At 45.3% G+C, this 16,442-nt stretch overlaps 1 protein-coding gene across 2 annotated transcripts in view; it reads left to right on the top strand.

The window, feature by feature from the left end:
* Positions 1-16,442, top strand: part of GLRA1 (glycine receptor alpha 1) — a gene marked incomplete at both ends in the record, with an annotated part of 82,770 nt that overhangs the window by 18,033 nt on the left and 48,295 nt on the right. For both annotated transcript variants that reach the window (XM_081231876.1, XM_081231875.1), the window contains one exon: positions 14,292-14,419. In XM_081231876.1, coding sequence (XP_081088002.1) covers positions 14,292-14,419 — 128 coding nt within the window. The remainder of the gene's footprint in view (positions 1-14,291; positions 14,420-16,442) is intronic.

The raw sequence follows: 16,442 nt of genomic DNA, 5'->3' as shown, positions 1-16,442 counted from the left end.
TCAAAAAGGAGCCAATCTGCTGGTCCTGCGGTGGGGAGGGGCCCCTTTACACTGGTAGAGTCTTTCTGCCTTAGAAATATTCATACCCTTTGACTCAGCAATTTTGCTTCCAGGGCATGGATAGAGGTTTGTGACCAAGGGGGCTTTTCACAGCATAGATTATAATAGCTTAAAATTGGAAATAGGGGCTTCCCTGGTGGCGCAGTGGTTGAGAGTCCACCTGCCGATGCAGGGGACACGGGTTCGTGCCCTGGTCCGGGAAGATCCCACATGCCGCAGAGCAGCTGGGCCCGTGAGCCATGGCCACTGAGCCTGTGCCTCCAGAGCCTGTGCTCCACAACGGGAGAGGCCACAACAGTGAGAGGCCCGCGTACCGCAAAAAAAAAAAAAAAAAAAGGAAATAATATAAATGGCCATCAAAGAGGGGTGGCTAAATGAATGCTAATACAGCCACACACTGGCATATGCAGTCATTTAAAATCGTGTTTCTAAAGGTTTAATAACAAGAGAAAATAAAATTGTCCTTAGAATCTTCAGTAAAAAAACAGGAAACAAAACTGATTATAATCTATAGAGGAAAAAAAAAAAACCTAGAGGAAATTTACTAATATGTTAACAGTAGGTATCTAGATAATGGGATTTCCAGGTGGATTTTATTTTTTTTCTTTGAACCGCATTGTATTTTTCCAATGTGTGTTCATTGCTTTTATCATCAGAGGAAAATGTTATTTTTTTTTTTTTTTTTTTTTTTGTGGTACGCGGGCCTCTCACTGTTGTGGCCTCTCCCGTTGCGGAGCACAGGCTCCGGACGCGCAGGCCCAGAGGCCATGGCTCACGGGCCCAGCTGCTCCGCGGCATATGGGATCCTCCCAGACCGGGGCACGAACCCGTATCCCCTGCATCGGCAGGCGGACTCTCAACCACTGCGCCACCAGGGAGGCCCGAAAATGTTATTTTTTAAAGGATTGAAAGAATCTGGTCTGAGGGCTGCCAGCCAGCTTGAGAAGAACAGTTTTTGCCAGTGGACAGTTTCCATCTGTGCAGCAGCAATTACTACTCCGTTATCATCAGATCATCTTAATCCTATTGATTGAAATGTCAAAGTAATTCTATTAATTTACTACTTAAGAGATAAATTACTAAGAACAGAGCAGGAGAATTACCAGAAAGTGCTGTGGTACTCCTCTAGATGTGAGTGTGGGTGGTCCTTGTAGATTCAAGCATAAAATTCAAAGAAGCCTCTGGAAGTTCATATATTCATTCCCTGTCATAGAGCTTAGATCAACCAATGAAAATCTGAATCAATAAAAATTGTATTGAACATTTACAATGTTCCAGGCACCAAAGAAACACTGCAGAAGAATTATTTATTCTTTACCACAACCCTGTGAGCAGCAACAACTATTACCCATTTTACAGATGCAGAAACAAAGACGGACAGGATAAGTAACTTGTCCGAAGCCACACAGCTAGTAAACAGCAGAGCCTGGCAGAATTTGTGTGCTTAACCCTGGACCATGCTGCTGTTTCAATCCAGAAATGAGTTCTTATTTGTGTAGTACCTTATGCTCTCTTCAACATGATTTCTTTTTTTCCCCCCCCCTTGGCCATACCGCACATCATGTGGGATCTTAGTCCCCCGACCAGAGATCGAACCCACGCCCTCTGCAGTGCAAGTGTGAATTCTTAACCACTGGACCACCAGGGAAGTCCCACATAATTTCAAATAGTGATTTATAAGTTAGGATAGGAGGGATCTACACTCTATGGATGAGGAAAGTGATGCTTCAATATACTAAAGGACATGCTCACAATCACAGAAGAAAGAATCGAAACAGGTAGTAGCCAAACCTAAGACTTCTGACTCTACAGCTACAGCTTGTCCCATGTGCCTCTGAGCCGTGCAACAAGAAATAGAGGGCAGTGGAATTTGGGCCCCCCGTTTTGTCCTCCTATGAGCTACAGGGAGGTGACCCTGCTGGAGGATCCTGAAGGTACAGGGTAGAAAGGAAGGAAATCCCAGAAGGAAAAGAAGTCTCCGTAATGACCCTTGCCATCCTTTCACCATTAGCCCTCCTTCCTCCTAAAATCAGGAAGGGACACTAGCCACGGCACCTTGTCCTTCCCTCATCGTCCACCTACCTTGCTTTCAGCTCATTGAGTCCCACAGGCTTCACTGACACGTCTTCTCCTCAACACTCCTCAGTAAATATTCCTTATAGAAGCTTATACTAAACCACAGAGGAGCGGGAACTTAAAACAATGCATATATTAAAGTTGAGTGAGCTTTAATAGCTCAAATTAGCACATTTGAACAGCTGCTCCAAAACATATGGCAAAATTCCACCTCAATTAGATTCATATATCAACTCAGCCACCAAATTACCTTGATTATGTCATTTAAACTTTCCAAGCCTCGGTATCCTCAAGTGAAAACTAGAGAAGAAAATGGTATTCACCTCATAGAGTGGTTGGGTGGATTAGAAAGCATGTATGGTAAAGTTCTTAGCACTGTGCATGGCACCCAGAAAGCGTCTGATCATTCATTGGTAGCCATTGCTATCATTGTTAGTTAATCTCTGAGCCAATTTCCTCATCTACAAACGAAGATGATCATCCCTACTGACATTGCAGAGCCATAATATACAGTTATTAATTTATAGCAGGTGCTCAAAAAACATCTTTTCTTAATGCACAAGATGTCCAGGTCCCATAATTCTATGACTCTTCTTCCCACTTCTTCCCCAAGATGTTGGAACCTGCTGAGTGAGACAAAGAAGTTCCACCCCGCTGAGCACAGCTGCCAGCTCTCTATCTTAGAGGATACAGGGGAAACAAGGAGGGCTATTTAGAGAGTTATTACAGCCCAGGAGCTTCTGTAAAACTCTGTATTTACATACAAATACCCACTTCAACTAAATCCTCTCAACTCACAGTAAAGTATTCTCTTTCTGAAGACCAGTCACTCAGTTTATTAAAGGCAGATGCAGATTTTAATCCAAGTTGTTTTTTCTACAATTTAAGGTCATTTCTTTCTCAGTGCCCAGTGAAGATTATTTATTATTTTCTCAACATCCTCCTTTGAATCACAGTCTCTTGGATGCTTGAAGACCACACACATCCAAGCTTCATTCTTATGAAAACCTCTTTTTTCTCTGGGACAAACAGATCCCTTTTGCTGATATATTTCCTATGGGTTCATTGCACCTTGGCTTATTTTCCGCTATAAGTTTGAACTATTATAGATCTCAGAGGGAGAAGTGATATATTTTTCTACTAGGCTCAGATATTCAAGTACTTACTTGTCTTCACACTCTCTCTATTAATTTGGGAGTTCTTGGAAAACAAGGGCTATGGCATATCTATTACTGAGATACTTTTAAGAGAAGACTCCGGGGTCAGGTGTATCTAGGTAAGTTATTTAACCTTTATGAACCTCAATTTCCTCATGAGTAAAATGGGGGTAATGATATCCAACCCAAAGGATTATATTCAGGATTAAATATTGCAGACAAAGCTCTTTGTGTAAGGCCTGGTACTTTATAACCACTCCATACGGGCTGTTATATTTTTATTATTTATATTCTGCTCAGTCACCTAGCACAGTCTCTGACATACAGTAGGCACCTCCTAATTATTTTAGATAAATAAGTAAATAAGTGAAGTAATAAATTAATGCCATCTCAAACGAGATGATTATCTCAACGTACCTAGTGAATGAAAAAAGTTCACTGACCTAAGAAGGGAAAGAGTTTACTCCCACAGCATCTTTAAGCACCATGGCCTTTTGCCATTCAAATGACCCCTGTAGTTGATAAAGGCAGGTGGTATTTCAAAGATGGGTGAACTGAGACAGAGAAAAATAAAATGAAAGACAAGTTGACTGCAGAGAAATTCTGAGTGACAATTTAATAAATAGTCAAGAAGGGTTTGTCCATCACCTTCCCGTCTTTTGGGGCTGGCCAAATAGTCAAGCAGAAGATGCCCCAGACCCTGGCCATGTTAGGTCTCTGCCATCTGAGACTCTGAGAAGGTCTCTTAACCTGTCTCTTAACCTTTCGGTTGGTCCTCAATGTCATCACCTGTACATGGAGATGCTGTCATGGGGGTGGCATGGGGATCAAATGAAGTGGAAGTGCCAAGTAAACCGAAAGTGTTATTTGTGTGAAAGTGATCACACTTTCACACAAATAACATATTCTTCTCAATCCATAATTTCCAATTCCCAGAGCTCCGTGAATTCTCACTCACAGTTCCAAAGAATCATACAAACATTTCTATTATAAACAAGAGCAGCTCCTCAGAGGGACTCTGCAAATCTCTATCATTTGGGAGAGTCAACAGAGTAGTGTGGGCTTTAGAGACCAGCAGACTGTTGGGCTCTGACACTTATAAGCTATACGACCTCAGCTAAATTTCTGAAAATGCAAGCATCAGTTTCCCCATCCACAAAAAGGAGGTAATGCCGTCATCATCACAGGACTGTTGAGAAGATTAAATACAGTAACATATGTAAAGGACCCAGCACATAGTAAGTACTTAGTGAGTAGTAGCTATTACTATCATTAGCTAATATCACGTTTTTATCTGTTTTTATCATATTACTATTTCTCCTCAATATTTATACTCCTGGGTCTTTGCAACATCAAATGACCATTACCTGCTGATCAATGCAATCTTTTTTCCCAAAACTTTTTGTCTAGAATCCCTGAGCTCCATTCTCTGCAAAGACATACTTTTCCAGGGAGATTTATCTGATTAAAAAGAAAACTGCATTAAAGGTAATGAGAGGCATTTGCTCTCCTGTCCGACTTGTGGGATGCACGCTGATTACCCAAGGCCTGATAAGAGCTTAGACTCAGGCAGAGTAAGCCCCACAGGCCTGTTCTTCAGCACTCAAGCCTCTGAAGAATCCCCCCCTACAGCCCCGAATTCCTCTCATTGTAACTCATTTGGGAGGCTACTTGATGCCCACAGCCCTAAGCCAAAAATTCTTTAACCATGGAACCAGATTGCGGAATGACACTGAAGGTCAGAGGCACAGGAAAACTTCCCAAAGTGAGATACACATGGACAGTCAGGGCAAAGTGAGATGGCTGTTGTAGAATTATAATTAGTGACCTAAGGGAGGAGAAATGCGCAGACATAGGTTTGACCTTGGACACTGATCTGAGTCATTCTGTGGGAGGGCCGTAGATGCTCCTAAAAGAAAATGGGATGGCTTCTTCTATTTTCTTGCCTTGGATTTTCCCAGAGGACATCAGGGTTTTCCCCAGGGACTGATTAAAGATTTCAGGGCCTTTTGACTCCAGTCAAATCACATCATTGGGGTGGGAGGGAGACGCAAAAGGGTGGGGATATGGAAACATATGTATATGTATAACTGATTAAATTTGTTATAAAGCAAAAAAAAAAAAAAAAATCACATCACTGATCCCAAGTACCCACACAGCTAAATTCCACTTCCTCTGAAGTGCCAGGTGTATAATCATCCATTTAACAAATATTTACTGAGACCTGACCATGTGCCAGACTCTGTACTTCATGAAAACCACACGGAAGAAGCTTGCCTAAGTCATGCTCTCAGGGTCTTATCTACATAACATCTGATTGCCCCAATTTGGGGGAAAGGAAGTTTAGAGAGCTGAAGGTTGAGCTTGAACCAGAAAACACCAAGGGCTGCCATGATTCCAGCCTTGAACCATGCACAGGGGGTAAGAAGAAGGGAAGTGAGAAAAGAGAAAAACATCGACATAGTTTAAGCAAATGCAGTGCAGTACGCCAGAGTTAGACAATCAAGCCACATGTTCCTTAAGCCTTAATTTTCTTATCTGTAAAATGGACACAGACATCCCTACCTCTCAGGTTGTTGAAAGGATAAACTGTGATAAAATATGTAACGATGTTTTTTGCCACCGGACAAGAAAAATTAAAATGAAGCTTTCTGAAAATAAAATGAGATGTTGTGAGCAGTAGACACTCCCTCTCCAGAACACACTTGATTATCTACAGGAAACTCTACCCTAGATAGACTGGGTTTAAAGAGCTACGATGTGGGCTTCCCTGGTGGCGCAGTGGTTGAGAGTCCACCTGCCGATGCAGGGGACACGGCTTCGTGCCCCGGTCCGGGAAGATCCCACATGCCGTGGAGCGGCTGGGCCCGTGAGCCATGGCCGCTGAGCCTGCGCGTCCGGAGCCTGTGCTCCGCAACGGGAGAGGCCACAACAGTGAGAGGCCCGCGTACAGCAAAAAAAAAAAAAAAAAAAAAAAAAAAAAAAAGAGGTATAATGCTCTAGGAGGACCAGGAATGGGGCGAAGCAAGTGAGGCACCCAGGGCACAAAGTTTAAGGAGGCGCTCACTCTCAGGTCTCCGCAAGTGCAGGGTTGGAACGTACACAACCCTGAGAGTGAGCGCCTCCTTAAATTTTGCCAGGAGCCTCATTCATCTCACCCTGGTTCGTGGAGATACTTAAATAAAGCAGAAGAGTTTGTGGAGGGAAGGCTATGGAGAAGAACACACTGGAAACAATGATAAGGAACACGAGACATCCCTAGAGAATCAGACTTCCCTAGGGGCAGGGGAAGAACGAGTTGGAATCTCAAGGTTCCTTTCAGCTCCAAAGATCCAAGATTTTATCTTACTGCAGAAAGAATCATGTTCAAATGCTTCTTACCTAGACAACGGTTCCTTAAAAGAGGCAGATACAGCTGTAGGAGGTGTGACAGGAAGGGAGTAGGGTGTCTTGTTCCATAAGACCTTGGGGAGAAGTGGGCTCAGGGCATGCCAACTGTGACATTCTACTCCCAGGGGTGCTTAGCAGATCATGAAGTGAGACTAATAAAATGTCAAGCACTCCCGGGCCAGCCTAAGCCCCTTACTGCAATCAAATAAAATCAGAATTGCACAGCTGGCCAGGGGAAGCCAGCTGTTGACCTGAGGATGCAACCCAGGCAAAGCTGATGGTGACCAGCAAGGCCCAAGCCCCTGGTGTCAGAGCCATGGACAGGAAACTGGTTCAGCCCATAAGGCCAGAGAGTGCCAGCCTCACTCAGCCCCACTCCTTCCCAGGAGTCTAGGACACCCAGCCCTCCCACCATCTCTCCACTCCATTCCAAGGACAGCCTACAGGCAGAAGAAAGCTTTCTCCCCCAAAATACACAACGTGGACATTGACAAATGTCAGGTCTTTCCAAAAGTGCACAGAGGCAAAAATTCATAAAACTCAGAAAAATTCTGATTCCTGTCCCCACCTGCCCCCAAATACTGCCTTCCTCCTCTGAAGCACTACGGCACTCCAATTATGCCCCTAGGCTAGGTGGCAACCTCTTATAATTGTTTATATGTACCTAGCCTAGTCTATCTGCTGAACTATAAACAACAAGAGGACAAAAGCTATTCATCAACAAATGATCATTGGGAATTCCCTGGCGGTCCAGTGGTTAGGACTTCGCACTTTCACTGCGGAGGGCCTGGGTTCAGTCCCTGGTGGGGGAACTAAAATGCCACAAGCCTCACTGCACGGCCAAGAAAAAAAAGAAGATATGATCATTGATTGCTACTACCTGCCAGGCACTGAATGAGACAGACACAAACCCAGTCCACATGGAGGGCCTCGTCTGTGGGCAGTGACATATTGATCTGCCTCTCCTCCACAGTGCCTTATTCAGATAGTGGGTGTGTAACAAATTAAAAGGATGAGAGGACTGTAGAGCAAGAGGACCCCTGGAGATCAGAGGACCCCCCCACTCCACAATCTAGTCCCTTGACAGAGACTGATAATCCATCCTGCTACCCTTCCCAGCTGGGTCAGGCCCCAGAACCGATCTCTGAGGAATCACTCAAAGCAAAACTGTTTACCATGCCTGATCTAATCCCAAACTTCCATTTCACAGATGAAGAAACTGGGAACCATCTAAGAAAAGAAAAAGAATTAGCCCATGACCAGAGAGAAAGTTAGATACAGAGCCGAGACTATATCCCGGTTTCCCAGCCCAACGTTCATGTTTTTCCCTCTATTCCACAGTGAAATTGTGTCTTAAGTAAATGCTTATGGAAGAATAGACCTTCAAACAACATCTAACTAGTTGACTTGGTATAATATTTTCTGCACGGAATAAATACCAGCTCATTAGATTACCTCCCTGCCAAGGCAAAGGGGATGTTCTGGCCCAAGTCAGAGGACACATTGCCTGGAAACCAAGTTGGACACCCACCATTTGGAGTTGTCTTTGGAGAGTGCATTTCCCAAGCTTGGCCAGGCCACAAGTCAATTTAACCAGAGAACAGCTGAGAAATCCAGATGGATTATTCTTCCTGTAAAGGCACTGAGGAGGCACAATCTTCATTAACTTTCAGACGCACCATAAGGACATAGAACAGGGGGTCAAACCCTGGCTACTCCCAACCTTGCAGACTCAGTGTTCCATCCTCATCTCTCATCTTTGTCCTTTCTCTCTCTCTCCTTCACTCCCCCTTCACTTCCTCACACGCACACTAAAGTTCTCTTAATTCTCCAAGTCCTCACTCACCTCTAGACTTTACACATGCTGTTCCTTCTACTCAAAACACTCTCCTTGGGCTTCCCTGGTGGCGCAGTGGTTGAGAGTCCACCGGCCCATGCAGGGGACACGGGTTCGTGCCCCGGTCCGGGAAGATCCCACATGCCGTGGAGCGGCTGGGCCCGTGAGCCATGGCCGCTGAGCCTGCGCGTCCGGAGCCTGTGCTCCGCAACGGGAGAGGCCACAACAGTGAGAGGCCCGCGTACAGCAAAAAAAAAAAAACACAAAAAAAACACCACTCCCCTTCCCTATTTCTTCCAGGCCAATTCCATACCCAACCTTCAAGTTTTACTGTAAAAGCCACTTTCTCCACAAAGCTTCTTGGAGACCACCCCCACTCCCGCCAAGTGCAGTTGGGTGCCCGTCCTCTGTGCTCACAGACTTCCTTGGTTATAGTACTGACCACACCTCAGACACCTCCACCTGCCTCTTCCTCTCTCCTTCCCACCTCCCTTCTCTTCTCACTCTGCACCCCCAACTCCCTCCCCCAGCCCTATGCATCCCTCCCTTGGCTATCCTCAGCCTCGGAGTCCCTCTTCTGCCCCTCACTTCGTCCTTCCTCCCTTGTTCCCAGCCCTGACCTCCTGACTTCTCTGCCCATGGTGAACTCAGGAGATGGAGTCTGCTGGGGGGACCCCCACTGCTAATCCAGCGTGGTCCTTGGGTGCATGGTGCCATGAAGGGTCTAACTGAAACTGTTTCTCCCCAGCCTGACTGCCAACCCCAGCTCATTTGAAATTCAGATTGACAGCTGCATATTGATTCCCTATTTCCAAACGATGCTGCAACTAGAGAATGAGAATCTGAGCATTGATCTGGCCGGTCTTCCAGCAAATCCCTGAGAAATGAGCTGTTCCACTGGAGAGAAATGTGGAGACTGCGTGGGGAGAAAGCAAGGCACGAACACAAGCATACTCCCCCAAAGGGGTCCAGACAAATTCAGGTCCCAAGACCAGATGCATAAAGAAGAAAAAAAACAAGAGAGGGAATATTAACGGTTACTAGAATGATGGTTTAGAGCCAGAAGGACTCTTAGAGATTATTCTAATCCCCTCATTTCATAGCTTGGGAAACTGAAAGCTGAAAAGGGAAGTGATTCACCAAAGGTCTCGAAGCTCCCACTCAACTTTGTCACCTTGCCTCCAGTGCCACTGTGGAACCGGCCCCTGGATTTTTCCACAGTCTCTGTCATTAGGAGTGAAAGCTTATGGTCCTTTAAGTGCCAAAGTCTCCTAGTGTGACAAATGCCCCCACTAAAATGCGATAGACAGTTCAAGGCTCTGTCCAGTCAGTGCAGCCATCACCATAAGCCCTCTCAGCGAGGGACAGAATGCTTGGTCCCAGGAGACCTTACGATCCTTCTGAAAATGACTAGTAATCAAATCTGTCTAAACCAAGTCTGATTCACCACATGACATTTCAGTAATCCCTGAAACAATTTGCATCATTTCCAAATACTTTTATAGGGTCAGCAAATCCTAACAATCACGCGTTTCTTTTCTCGGACTCATTCCCAGCTTCTGTGTCCAGTACCTTACTGTGTATAAGCAAAGTCTTCAGCTCACCAGAGGCAGTGGCTCCAAATGAGCATGAAGGGCCCCTGGATGCATATTTTCTCTGCACAAAGGCGCAAAGCACAGATTTACTTGAGAGGGCCCTAGAAATAATTCTGTGCAAAATGTGCTGTCTAAATATAGCCAGAAATGTACAATGATCATCAAGTGGAAAGGCATGGCTATTTTGACATTCAAATGAAGGATTTATCTGAAAAAGAACTAGAGAAATTTTGGACTAGGGAAGTAAGGGATGGGGGATGATTTTAGGTCATTCAACATATAATAACATAGAATGATTATTTCAGTCCTTCTCATTATCTCAGGAAGAAAAGTCTCAGTTAGGTGTTACTATGCTCTAACACCTTTCCTACACTAGCTGATCTTCCTTTGGAACTGAGGGGAGGCCTCAGGCTCGGGACTTCAGCCAGAAACAGTATATAACTAGGATTTTTAAACACTTCTCTTTCTGTGTGGTTTTCACTGTACTCACTGTTTTGGCTGTCCTCTATTATGGCAAGTAATACCGGTTTTTCTTTGTAAAGAGTGAAGTAAGTTTCTTTTTTTTTAAAGAAGTGAGATAATTCAATGAAAACTTTTAAGTGACTAACAGTAGAAGTGGTACAGAAACAGGGCGAAAATTGTGAACGTGATATCCAAGAAACCACTGGTCCACGTTACATGGGAGAGGCTAGACTAGAGAATCTCAAAATTTCCAAGAATTCTGCTGTGAATCACCTGACAAAACAGAGCACCATTCGACAAGTCACAACTACTTCTCCCCCATTTTTAAACGTGGGAAATTCAGAGTTGTGTATGCCAGGATTGCCGGCAGTCAGATACGTGTTTTGATTTTCTTGCATAACAATATGACGAGCTTCACAAACAAGTAGTAATAATAGCTACTATCATGATCTATACCCTTCACAGGTTATAAAAGTTTTTCCTATACATTGTAGCATTTGGATGAGGCAGGACATGAAAATTTGAGTTCTAATCCTTTCATTAAAGTGCTGTGTGACCTGAGGCCAGTTACTTAACCTCTCGGAGTCTCCATTCCCACCAATTCAGCTCCCCATGCAAGGGTTGTTAGTGAGGCAAAGGCCAGGTGACCAGACTGTAAACACCTTGCTGCAGATGTGTGAGCTAGAATAACCAGATTTGTGGAGTATTCAGATATTAAATGGCATATTTTGCTAATAGCAAATGGCAGCAGATAATTTGGGGTGAATTCATTCTCTCACTGTTCTGCCTAATGGGATTCAGGCTTATTAAAGAGGCCTAAGGGCCAGAGATGGCTGTGCTGTAGTAATTGCTGGGAGGGAGTACCACGTTCCCAAATCTTATTATCTGAGAGGAGGGGCTTAGAGAGAACAGGAGCTTATGAAAGCTTCATAACTGCCACTCCTAGAGTGGTTTGAGAAGTGAATCATAGCAGCAGCAAAGTCATAAATCACCAGGTGCATGCCTGTGGTCCCCTTTGCCACACCAGAGCCACACAGCGGCCACGGGTGTGGTGCTGAATGGAGAAAAGGCTGGGACTGTGGTACCAACCGTGGGCCATGGAAGGCATCTGGCAGGACTTCCCCGTCATGTGGGGACTATGGTGCAGCTGAAAGCAGCAGTGAGACCAGAAGAACCTCCAGCCTGAATCTCAACTGCTACACACACACACACACACACACACACACACACACACACACACACATACACACACACAGCGAACCATCCTTGGCGTTTGTTACCTGTGCTATCTCAGTTACTAATTGTGCAAAACTTCTTTGACATATCAGGCAACTAAAGTTCAGAGAGGTTAGGTAATTTTCCCATGGTCACACAGCTAGTAAATGACTGAGACAGGATTGATTCCAAATCACCTGTTCTTTCCACTCTTTTTGAAGTATTCTCCATTACATGTGACAGTACGTTTCAGTAACACACATGTAATATACCCACCGCATACATACAGCCATGAAAGCATTTGACACTTTCACACCCTATACCCCATGTCCACATACATGCCACGTGTACACACAAAAATGCCCACACTAAATACCACGCTTAACAACACATTTTGACAGGAACACAGGTCTTCACATTTTTGCATATCTGAATCTCTGTAACACAATCCACTGTACATCCACAGATGCCCCCATGCATGCTCTAGTCCCCACACACATCCATACACATCCATCCATTTATTCACATAACATGCATACACATCACACCTAGAAACCTACCCACATCACACAAACTCACAAATATCCATATTCACACCTACAAGAACAGGATAATGCATTTGTCCCTCACTCTGTTCATCAAAACAAGCCCTTCAGGATATAAATAAAGAATGGTCAGATTACTAAGCATGAGTGTCTCAATCATCCTGGAATACCTCTGAACCTTCAGAGGAATAACAGACTATTTTCACTATTTTTCATTAGTGGGTATAATGGTCTAATTATTTTAAAATTGTTAGTCCATGTATATATATTTATGAATACTTCTACTAACCAGGACATTTGATTAATTAAAGTAGCCTATTATTCATTCGTTCATTCACTGTGCAATTACTGAGCACGTTATGTGGGAGACACAATGTGGCAGACACAGTAGGAGATTAAATAAACAAATGATAAATACAACCACCACGATTGCTGGTCTCGGAACACAAACACAAGTAACTACCTGACAAGGTAGCATGGCCATGACATGTGAAAGACAGGAAAGGCCCCCATGAGCGAGGGGACGCGAGAGGAGAGGGGACACAGAGACTAGACGGCTCTGAAGCGTCTAGTCCTAGAGAATGGGAAGACGACGTCGGTGCCACCTGGGCATCTGTGGTCTGGAGAAACAAGTTTGGGAAGGAAGCTGCAGCATTTGGTTTGGAATGAACTTGAAGTCTGGCAGGACATCGAGATGGACACGCCCCCCCCCAGGCATTGGCAAATGAAGAAAGGGGGCTTAAGGGAGAGGCCAGGGTAGAGAGAGAGAGATTTGAGAGCCACCCATTAGAGGGGATCACTTAAACAGTTACAACTCTGAGATCAGAAAAGGAACCGAGGCAAAGAACAAGACAGGCAGTACAAACCCTTGGGGGACACGACGTCCTGCTTGGCTAGGTGACAGAAGCTCTCATTTTATGCGACACACACAGGCATCTCTATACATGCACTTCCTCCAACGTACCAGCCCTACAGCACGCACAGCGGGGCTGCACTAGCTTCCAGCTATCTCCTGGGTATAATTTCAAGACAGGGAAGCTCAGTTGCCCAAAGCAACAGAAATAATTGATCCTCAACCCTTAAACTTCCAGTCTTGACGGTTCTAAGAACCTGCATGCCTCTGAGAGTGTGGCAGGGGAAGGGCCGCTGTTCTTAGATATCAATAATTCTTAACTGTGGCACGAATGAAGACCTAAAACTACTTTATTGGGGGGGAGGGGTGACAGAAACAATGCGTAGCATCCCCAGCAGTCGGATTTCAAATCCCCCAACTCTTGATACACTGAGGCAAGCTGCCACTGATTGACTCTGGGACCTATGTCAGTTCCTTCACTAGCTGTGCCTCAGTTTTCCCAACTGAGCATTTTTTAAAGTATATGAGATAGTCCCATAAGTACAGGATCTAGACTTGTTGTAGGTTCTGAGAAGACCCGAGGTAAAGACGCCTGATTCAATTTGTGTTCCCAAATGCATTTGACTTTGGCATCTTTTTTTAGAAAATTAATAACTGATTCTGAAGAGAAACTTTGGGGAAAGGCTGGACTATTTGATCTCTAACATTCTTTCTGGCTGCACTGTTCCACGGACCTATGAAAGTGCAGCCACCCAAAGCACAGGGCTGGGCCTAGTGGGAGGTTAACCCTTCAATCTCCTCTCCCAGGGAAACCAGCAGCCAACTGTGATTGCCCTAAACCTTAGAGATACAGCCTTAAAAGAGTCAGCAGCTTCTCAGCATCAATCAGACACTCGGCTGCCTGCCAGGATCCCATGCTGGCTAATACTTAGGCTGGGTAAACAAGGTAGTGTGGGCCTTACCTCATTAAGGACTCCTATTACCTATTTCTCTAGTGGCTCTTACCGCTGGGTAAGCGACAGGGGCTGAGCAAGACTGGGATCTGATCACAGTGTGAGAAAGGGCTGTCATTAACCCTCCGCTTTCTCTCTCCTTTCTTAGCCTTGCTGCTTCCAAGGAGGCTGAAGCTGCCCGTTCCGCATCCAAGTCTATGTCACCCTCGGATTTCCTGGATAAGCTAATGGGGAGGACCTCTGGATACGATGCCAGGATCAGGCCCAATTTTAAAGGTAGATAAACTTGCCTTTCAGAGCCTTAGGGATCTGCTTTCCTAGACTGTGGCAGCCAGCCGCATGGAATTGTATGCGGATGATATATACAGGGTATGAATTCCATGACTGTTCCCTCTACCCGAGGCAGATACTGTTAGTCAATTCACCAAGACCAAACAAAGGCTCGGAGAGTCCAACTCAACAGTATCTCTGGTTACCAGAGTCAGTACGTGAATTAAACCTACTTGCTAGCTCCGGTATAATGGACAAGAGATTAATGTGGAATGTGGAAAAATGGGTTCAAGTTTTGCTTCAGGCACAAAATTACTCTCTGAGCTTAGATAAGCCTCTTGCTTTCGCTGGGCCTCAGTCTCCTCTTCTCTGCAGGCATGGAGTTGACTGTCTCTGTGGTTTTTAAACTATGCTTCATGGAGTTCTGGGGCTTTCACCCTGTGTCCCAAAAGGGAGAAACAGAGGACGGGATGAGCAAGCCCACCCTTGCTTCTCCCCCAAGCAGCTGCACTTTTATTCGTCTTACATGAGAAACTTCCAACTACCATTCATCCACTGAAAGCTTCCCCTGGATTAACAAATAATTTTGGAACTCTCTTGCCTAATCAGAGTCTCAATTTCAAATGCCTAATAAGGCAATAGGGAGAGACTATGGAGAAATAGAGGAGCAGTCCCCTTGAAAGTGGGCGGCCCCTCCTTAGACCCAGCGCGTAGTTACCCTACAGGAATGTGGGTCCCATGCTGCCAGACCATCCAAAAGTCCAACGAGAGCCAGAAATCAAGATTTACGTGAAACTTCTTGAATCCTAAAACATGTAAATTCAAACAAAACACGTTTGGGAGCCAGATATGCCCTGTGGGTAGCCAATTTATAAACCATAACTGAAGTGATTTGAGAACCTCAGCTCACAGTCCTATGAGATCTTAATGTCTTACATCAAGAGTGGACCAGTTCCCTTTGTCCACTGATGCCTTAGGAGGCTCTAACCATCTCTAACTGCTGGGCAGGTTTTCTGCAGGCACAGTCTTAAGGACCTCCTTGGGAGTCTGTGACCCTGACCTTCCTCCCAGCACCCCTGCAAAAATCTTATTTCAAAGACCCACAGCCAACCTCCTAATCAATTCTTGATTCCAGATGCCCTTCCTCACTGCTCCTTTTGGCTCAAGTCCAAGGCCAAACAAGGGATGCGACAGCTGGTAACGGCTTCCTAATATCTGCTCACTCAGTCCCCCACCCTCTAAGTCCCCTTCTCAGAGCGCTCTGCAAACAGAAAACAGGCCGGGAAATGCACTGAGGTTTGTTTGGGGGCCCACCTCCCACCCCTGTTTACCTCAAGGTGCCTTGCTCCTGAGGCCGTTATCCTCCAGGATCGTTAGCATAACCTTTCTTCCCTCAAGGGCAGATAAGTCGGCACCCAAGCCCTTCACCAGGGTCACAATCTCAAACACCCTAAACACCCAGAGGGGCCTGGCAGATATGGTACATGATTGAAGCAGGTTGGGGATAAGCAGAGAAAACCAGAAAGCACAGGCTCCTCTAAGGGCTGCCGCTTCTCAGCTCCTGCCCAGAGCTGCCAGGTAGGAATGCAGGCCCTGGGCAGCGGACATTCCAAGATAAGACTTAAGTCTGGGGGTTTATGTGAAATCTTCCAAGTTCGCAGCTAAATCACATCTTTGAAACACCACTGGCCAAATGAGACACACCAGAGAACTGACCACCAGGTTGCAGCTGCAGCAGTTTTCAGGAATTCCATCCCACTGCGCCCCCTGGTGGGCTCTCTTGGAACTCCAGCCTGAGTGGAAGTGCCTTGGTCTTGCTCGTTTGCTGAACGTGGGTGCATCCAGGGTTCATGTGTTAGTTATCCTTTGTGCATACCACTGTATTTGGCACAGAGAAGGCCCTCAATAAGCCTGTCATAAATGAATGAATGAACGAATGACCCCACAAATATGCTAAGTAGAGCTATTAAGTGACTTTCCCAAGTCACACTGCCAAGACTGGGGACGTTAACCCAGCTAGCTGCTCCGA

This window comes from Mesoplodon bidens (genome assembly GCF_964165515.1).
Source record: "Mesoplodon bidens genome assembly, chromosome: 4".
NCBI lineage: Eukaryota > Metazoa > Chordata > Mammalia > Artiodactyla > Ziphiidae > Mesoplodon > Mesoplodon bidens.
The sequence above is the reverse complement of the archived record's forward strand: the minus strand, read 5'-3'. Positions and strand labels throughout refer to the sequence as shown.